Source organism: Palaemon carinicauda, unplaced genomic scaffold, assembly GCF_036898095.1.
Source record: "Palaemon carinicauda isolate YSFRI2023 unplaced genomic scaffold, ASM3689809v2 scaffold2320, whole genome shotgun sequence".
NCBI lineage: Eukaryota > Metazoa > Arthropoda > Malacostraca > Decapoda > Palaemonidae > Palaemon > Palaemon carinicauda.
Genome location: NW_027169944.1, coordinates 12,501 through 20,000, shown reverse-complemented (window position 1 = coordinate 20,000; position 7,500 = coordinate 12,501). Strand labels below are relative to the sequence as shown.

Below are 7,500 nucleotides of genomic sequence, written 5' to 3'. Positions count from 1 at the left end.
TATGTGGAGGTTGGTCGTTAGCTCACTAAGTGCTCGGTAATGTCGGAATGGGGGGAGGGGGAGAGACGTGTTCGCTTTATTTTCCAATTTTTTCGGTACGGTTTATTTTAGAATTGAGATTTTTCCCTCGTTGAAGCATTATCCGCGGTGTCTATGTGAACTATTTTATATATTTGCTTATTCAACTTGTTTTTTCCATTTGGAAGTTGTTATTGTCTATTAAGCTCTTTTATTTAGAGGGTGGTGGTAAGTGTTAAGTTGCTATCGCATTTAAAAGACTAAGAATTTAATATTTTTGTATTTATTCCTTCACGATGTCTGATCTTAAAACATTAATCTCAAAACGCAAGGTAATCAGGAAGAAGGTTACGGATATTTATAATCGTATAGAGTCCATTTCGACTCTCAGTGCTGGGCAAAAAATTTCTGAAAGAAGTGTACTGCTAAGTCATAAAAGACTACTTATTGATCTGAATGATGAAATATTTTCCCTTAGAATTTCGGATGTGGAGTTCAGTGAGGATGCTAGGGAGTCAGAGATTGCAACCTGTATTGAATATTTTGATAGGATAGAATATTGTATTCCTCACCTAGAGGTGGCATCTGCACATGGAACTGTTGAGGTTGCTAAAAGTCTTCTTAAACAGCCCACAGCTCCATTACCAAAGTTCAATAGTACGGATGGGGAGGATTTCATTAGGTTTATATCAGAGTTTGAAAGCACTACCCAATCATTTAGTTACCCAGACAGAGATTTGTTACTTCTTTTGAGACAGCAGGTAGAGGGAAGGGCTAAAGTTTTGTTGAATTCGTTAGAAGCTGACAAACAGACTTACAAGGACGCCAAAGACTTGCTTAAGTTAGCCTTTGCCTCGGAAGTAGTTCGTAAAACTTCTACTATAAAAACATTGACGAGTTTAAGATTGGGGGAATCTGATGACCCTTTTAAGTTTATTTCCATTTTAAGAACAGTTGTTGAGTCTGTGAAGACTCTTAAAATGACTCCTGATGATTTTATTCAATATTTCATGTGGAATGGACTTAATGACAAGTTTAAGAGGGAATTGGTTCAGATTACTACAAAGACTTATCCTTCTGTTCAGGAGATAATGGACAATTTTTTTATTGCCTGTGAGAGGTATGAGAATTGCTTGAAAAGTGAAGTTTCTTTACGTACTCTTCAATCTAGTGTTAGACAGAAAACTACTAGTTTAGCTATTAAGACATTGCCTGAGGTTAGGAGGTTTTATTGTACACTTTGTGTAGAAGGTGAAAATAATCATTCTATATTTAAATGCAAACTTTATGACACTCCAGAAGCAAAGCTTCAGCGTTTGAATATACTAAAAGGATGTTTTCGATGTGGGAATCTTAACCATATGAGTAGGCAATGTAGATTTGAATTTCGTCAAAAGTGCGTGAAATGTTCGGGGCTTCATTTTCACTGTCTGTGCTCAAAGTCTTCTGAAGTTAAGCTTTCGTCCCCTGAAGGAAAGCATAAAGAAGGTACTCCAATACATTCGGGTAAAGCTGATGTTAAGAGGGAAGCTTCCATTAATGAAGTGAATAGTAGTATTGCAGTTCTTCCCAGTATTGTCAATAAGACAGTACTACCTTCCTTTTCATTTACTGTCCCTAGATTGGATGGTATTTTTAGAGGTCTTAAGGATAGCTGTTCTCAGAGTTCCTTTGTTACAGAGAGCTTGCTTAATAAGTGTAGTTTGCCTGTTCTTGAACCTAGTGTAAAATTAACTGTTAATGGGTTTAATGGTTCTAAAGAATATATAAGCAAACTTATTCAACTTCCTATGAAGTTCGGCAATTGTATTTCAAATGTTCCTGCACTTGTGGTTCCTAGCATTAATATAAAGTTAAATCTTCCAGGGTTAGGCAAGATAGTGGAATCGTTCGAGAATAAGGGATTCATATTGGCAGATAAGAAACTTTGTAAAGACAGTGACAGTATTGATAATGTTCAGGTTTTATTGGGATCTGATGCACATTACGCTTTAATGGGTAAAGATGTAGCCTTTGGTTGTAACCCCCCTTCAGTATACACTGAATCACAGCATGGTATTTTGCTAATGGGAAACCTTGAAAATTTGAGCAAAAATATTAAATTTTTGGGTCTGCCTAATATTTGTAATGAGAGGTTAGAAGTAATTAATCCACTACGTTCAAGCAGGACTGATTTTTACTCTTGCTCCCAAATTACTACCTGTTCTTTCTTATGTAAAATACAAATTGACCCTCTTTTGGATGATGAAGTGTGTGACCTACATTACAAGGAACTTGAGGTAGGCAGTAACATAGCAGTGTTAGATGATAAAGGTCAGATTGTAGAATCTAAATTGCTCAAGGCTACTGATGAAGTGCTTGAACACGAATGCCGCCGCTTTTTGAATCTGGACGCCAATAGTGCTGAAAGTATTATGTCAGAGACTAATCAGAAGTGGGTGAATTTTGCGTTGAGTAATTTTTCAAGGGAAAAGGATGGAAGACTTATAGTTCCCCTCTTGTGGAGTAGTAAAATTGCACATAGGTTATCAACTAACGAAAATCTCTCAAGGTTGATACTAAAGGCAAATCTTAAGAAATTACGGAAAAAGGATGGGCATTTGCAGTTAGTTGATCAGGTAATTAGGGATCAGTTAAAAGATGGAATAATTGAGAAGATTTCAGACTTAGATTCATTTAAGGCAGAGCATCCAAATTATTCATTTCTCCCACACATGGCTGTTTTTAGGCCTGAGAAAGAAACCACAAAGTGCCGTATTGTGTTTTTGTCTAATCTCAAAGAAACTGTCAAAGTTAAGTGTGGTTTCTCTCATAATCAGTGTATAGATCCAAGACCTAACCTTAACCAGAAGCTGTCTTCAGCCTTCTTACACTTGAGGTTTGATAAGTTGTTATTAACGTATGATCTTAAGAAAGCTTTTAACATGTTGTCCTTGAACAATAATGATCAAGCTAGGTTGCTGTTTTTTTGGTTCAAAAATGTACAGAAGAACGATTACTCTCTTGTAGCCTACAAGAATGTTAGACTTAGTTTTGGTCTTCGTTGTAGTCCATTTTTACTCATGCTAGCTCTGTATTATATACTAGTGCACCAATATGAACCAGACCCACAGCTGAGGAACCTTAAGTTATTGTTGTACTCTCTATTTTATATGGACAATGGAGCTGTTGGTTCTGCTGATTCTCAGTATTTGAAGTGGGCTTGTTCACAGTTGCCGTATATTTTCAACCCATATAAGTTTGAGATACAACAGTTAGTAACAAATGATGTTACCCTTCAGGCTGAAATTGATGCAAAGTTTGAAACCAATACTCCGGTTGAGAATAGCCTTTTTGGTATTGTATGGAATAGGGCTGATGATGTAATTTATACTAAGGAAATCTCGCTAAACCCAGATGCTGATACAAAACGTAAGGTTTTGCAGACTATTGCCAGTAACTTTGATGTTTTTGGTTTCAATATTCCTGTCTTTAATAGAAGTAGACTTTATATGCATAGACTTCAGTGCTCAAAGGAGCTGGCTTGGGATCAAGTACTATCCCCCAGTCTCCAAAGGGAATGGAGGAACATTTGCAGGCAGGTGAATGGTTCCCAGCCGGTGCAAGTCCAGAGGTTCATTGGGCAAAGAAATGGAAAATTTAGACTGAAAGCATTCACAGATGCAAGTCGTGATTTTTATGGTACTGTGGTATACATTGAAGATATTGACTCGGGTGAGATTAGCTTTTTGCAGGCAAAGAACCGCTTGATCAATAAGTTGTTGAAAGGTAAGTCCGTTCCAGCACTGGAGTTGAATGCTATATCATTAGGGGTAGAAACCCTGATGGAGATTTATAGAGATCTGGCTGATCCTTCGTGTGTGAAGTCCATTGACATTGATGGCTTAGATTTGTACTGTGATTCGAGTTGTGCTTTGCAGTGGCTGCAAGCATCAGAATGTACATACTCCAAAATGCAGAAGCATTCAGTATTTGTACAGAATAGGATAAGCAATATCAGGAAATTATGTGAAATTAAACCTGTCAGTTTTATCTTTATAGCTGGAAAAGACAATCCAGCAGACTGTGTCACCCGATGCCTTTCTCCTAGACTTGTCTCTAAATCATTCTTTATTTCAGGTCCTGAGGTGGTGCCTGGCAATGAGTTTCTTTATTTCACAGTTCCTAGCTCAAACACTAATACCCTTAGTATTTCTGTTGCTGAGCAGAGTGCGTTTCCAGGTGAACCTCTTCTTGAACATGAGAAATATTCTACTTTAGAAAAGCTTAAATTGATTTACAGGAGGGTAATGCTTTGTGTTGACCACTGGAAGAGGAAAGCGGGAGTTGAAGTAGAGAATTTGAATAATGTAAACTATTCTGCTTTAGCTTTAAGGAAATTAATTCTAGAAGATCAACAGAAACACTTTATGGAAATATTTTCTTACTTCAGACTCTCGAGTAAACCTTTGAAGGATATACCTCCACTTGTGAGCCAACTTAATATGTTCATAGATTCAGATGGCATTTTAAGAGTAAAATCAAAGTTCAAGAAATGGTATGGGCATAACAAACAGTTTCCTATATTGCTTTATCCCAAGAGTTATTTGACTAAACTAATTATAATGGATACACATGCCAAATTATTGCATGGTGGTTGCTATTCTGTCCTATCTGAGCTTCGTAAGTGCTTTTTCATTCCTAAACATTTTTCTGTCATTAAGAATGCCATTAAACAATGTGTTTCATGCCACAGGTTTAACACAAGAAGTGTGAGATTGAACCAGAACACTTATCGAGAATTTCGTTCTAGTCCCCCTGCTGTTCCATTTTCTAATATTTTTGTTGATTTCATTGGACCATTTAATGTTAAACAGGGAGCTGAAAAGATGAAGGTATGGATTTTGTGTTTCACCTGCACTTGGTCAAGGGCTATTAATTTGAAGATCTGTCGAGATTTAAGTGTGAATGAGTATTTGAGAGCCTTTTCATTACATGTTTTTGAATATGGATTCCCGCAGCTTTGTGTTAGTGATCCAGGCTCGCAGTTGGTGGCAGGAGGTAACATAATCACTAGCTTCATCAATGATCCTGACACTAAATTGTATTTGGAGTCTAATGGCATTAAGCATGTAAAGTTTCAGCAATTCTTTAAAGGCCATAGTGAGCTAGGATCACTTGTAGAGTCTTGCGTAAAATTAGTGAAGAAACTTATTTTTTCAGCTATTAAAACTTGGGTACTTTCTTTGCCTGATTTTGAATATTTAGTGTGTAATGTTGTTCATTTAGCTAATAAGAGGCCAATAGCCTTTAAGGAGTCTTTAAGGGAGACTGAGGCAGATTCTTGCCCAGAGCCCATAACTCCAGAAATGTTAGTCAAGGGGTATGAGCTGGTGTCGTTGAATTTAATTCCAGATTTACAAGAGGTACCTGATGATCCTGAGTGGAAGATGAGTAGCAGCCCTACAGAAGTAATAAAGGATGAGTATGAAAAACTTCGTAAGGTTAGGTATAATCTTCTAGAAGCTTACCAGAATGAGTTTTTAAGTACCCTGGTAGCTCAGGCTGTGGACCGCAAGGACAGATATAGACCAGTTTGTCACCAGAAGTTGGGCATTGGTGATATAGTCCTCATCAAAGAACCAAACACTAAAACCATTAATTTTCCATTGGGAATTGTGAAGGGTATAGAGGAGAATGATTTGGGGGAAACTACTGGGGCTATTATACTTAAAGGGAAGACTCGTGAGTTGATTAAAAGACATGTCACTACTTTAATCCCTTATCTTAAGGTAGTTCCAGATGCATCCTACAATTCAGATAATGACAACAAACAGAGCTCCCGTAAGTTGTCTATTAATGAGAGTTCACCCCAAAGGACTCTCAGGAAAGCTGCCATTAGGAGCAGAAATTTGACTCGACTTATGTTATAGTTATAAGGTATGATGCAAATTTCTAGTGGTGAGAAATTTGCATCCTGTGCCCTCCAGTGTACAAAAATAAATATAATTTATTTTTCTGTATAAATTTTTATTTCTAATTTCTCACGCAGTTTTGTGTGGACTTGAGTGGGGTAATTTTTTGTTATATGTTCTGTGTGCATGACTGTTTTTTGTAAAATGTCTTTACAGGCCTTTTGGAATGTAATTTTAAATTAATTTGCATAATGGCCTTATCTGTTGTTGGGTGGTCTTAAGGACCAAGACAAGCAATAATTCTCGGGAACTAATCTTTGTTTTGGTTTCCGAGCTAACGTGTGACACAGCGGAGAAATGGTCGCCAGTGAATTCTGCTACTTCAACGGAGAGTGTAGCTTAAGGGGTTCACTCTCGCTTTTCACTTTTGGACACCGTGGGTACTGAGCTGCTATGAAGAGCGCTAAACAGACTTGTTGAGTGGAAGACATTTACTACAAATGGATCCTGTCGACGTGTGTGCTTTCATTTTGAAAATGGCTCTTTGCTAAATACAGGCTCACTCTCTCTCTCCCCATCTCTGGACTTTGCATCTGGCACGGAGCGCCCAACGTGATATAAAATCCTTCACTTAAGCCATACATGCTTCGCCCTTTAGCTAAGGTAAGGCCATTAGTGTCTTTTAGTTGAGGTTTCAGAAGTCCTGACGTGACCTAAAATAACAATAAAATAACTCTGTAAGGACAAGTTACGTAAAACTTTTCATGTATTATGCATCCGTAATAGTTTTGTTACTTTATTTTTTCTCGTGCAGTTCTGCGAGTGCTAGTGTTACAGTTGGACTGTATCGATCAGTCTTAGCCCATTATACGGATGGTGTTGTTTTCCGCTGGTAGGTTATTAATTAGTTACTGATATATTATGTCGATATTATTTATTTGAGAATATTTGACATTGTTGGTCTACGTGTAATTAGTTCCCTTTCCTTCTTGTTTATTGTAGGTGTGATAGGCTTACCTGGGTACAGTAACGACCGGTAATTGTAACCTGACCAATTTATCCTCGATTGGTAATTAAGAATTTTTATGTATTGCCGTATATTAAGCGATATAGTTTCATATTAACGTTTGTGCCTTCAGTGGTAATTTTTGTTTATAATGTAATTGTCTGAACTTGCAGGTTATGATGCAGAGTCGATAGCCGATAACAGAAAGGTCATTGAAACTAAAGAGGATATTGTTAATTCAATAGGATTGTTCGTACTTTATACTTTTTTATTAAAATACTGAATTGAGTTTTGTATTTTATTTTTACCTCCATGTTTCACCACCTTAAAATATATATGTTGTGTTATCGATTTCGTTTTCTGTATATTATTATTATTATTATTATTATTAAAATTGTAATTATTATTATTATTATTATTATTATTATTATTATTATTATTATTATTATTAAAATTATTATTATTATTATTATTATTATTATTATTAAAATTGTAATTATTATTATTATTATTATTATCATTATTATTATTATTATTATTATTATTATTATTATTATTATTATCATTATTATTATTATTATT

At 36.0% G+C, this 7,500-nt stretch overlaps 2 protein-coding genes across 3 annotated transcripts in view; both read left to right on the top strand.

Annotated features, from left to right (window-relative positions):
• Positions 1–1,788, top strand: part of LOC137636115 (uncharacterized) — a 3,111-nt gene extending 1,323 nt beyond the window's left edge. The window contains exons 2-3 of the mRNA XM_068368523.1: positions 1–1,562; positions 1,780–1,788. The exon at positions 1–1,562 is cut by the window's left edge and continues 590 nt beyond it. Coding sequence (XP_068224624.1) covers positions 315–1,562; positions 1,780–1,788 — 1,257 coding nt within the window. The 5' untranslated portion in view covers positions 1–314. The remainder of the gene's footprint in view (positions 1,563–1,779) is intronic.
• A 10-nt stretch (positions 1,789–1,798) lies between these two features.
• Positions 1,799–7,207, top strand: LOC137636114 (uncharacterized). Of its 2 annotated transcripts, XM_068368522.1 has the most exons (3): positions 1,799–6,575; positions 6,727–6,981; positions 7,092–7,207. In XM_068368522.1, exon 1 carries the CDS (start codon positions 1,809–1,811, stop codon positions 5,928–5,930), a length of 4,122 nt encoding a protein of 1,373 aa, XP_068224623.1. In that variant the 5' UTR covers positions 1,799–1,808; the 3' UTR covers positions 5,931–6,575; positions 6,727–6,981; positions 7,092–7,207. The 2 variants fall into 2 exon arrangements, with proteins under 2 accessions (XP_068224623.1, XP_068224622.1); XM_068368521.1 differs by having other exon boundaries at positions 6,727–7,207.
• Positions 7,208–7,500: the final 293 nt, after the last annotated feature.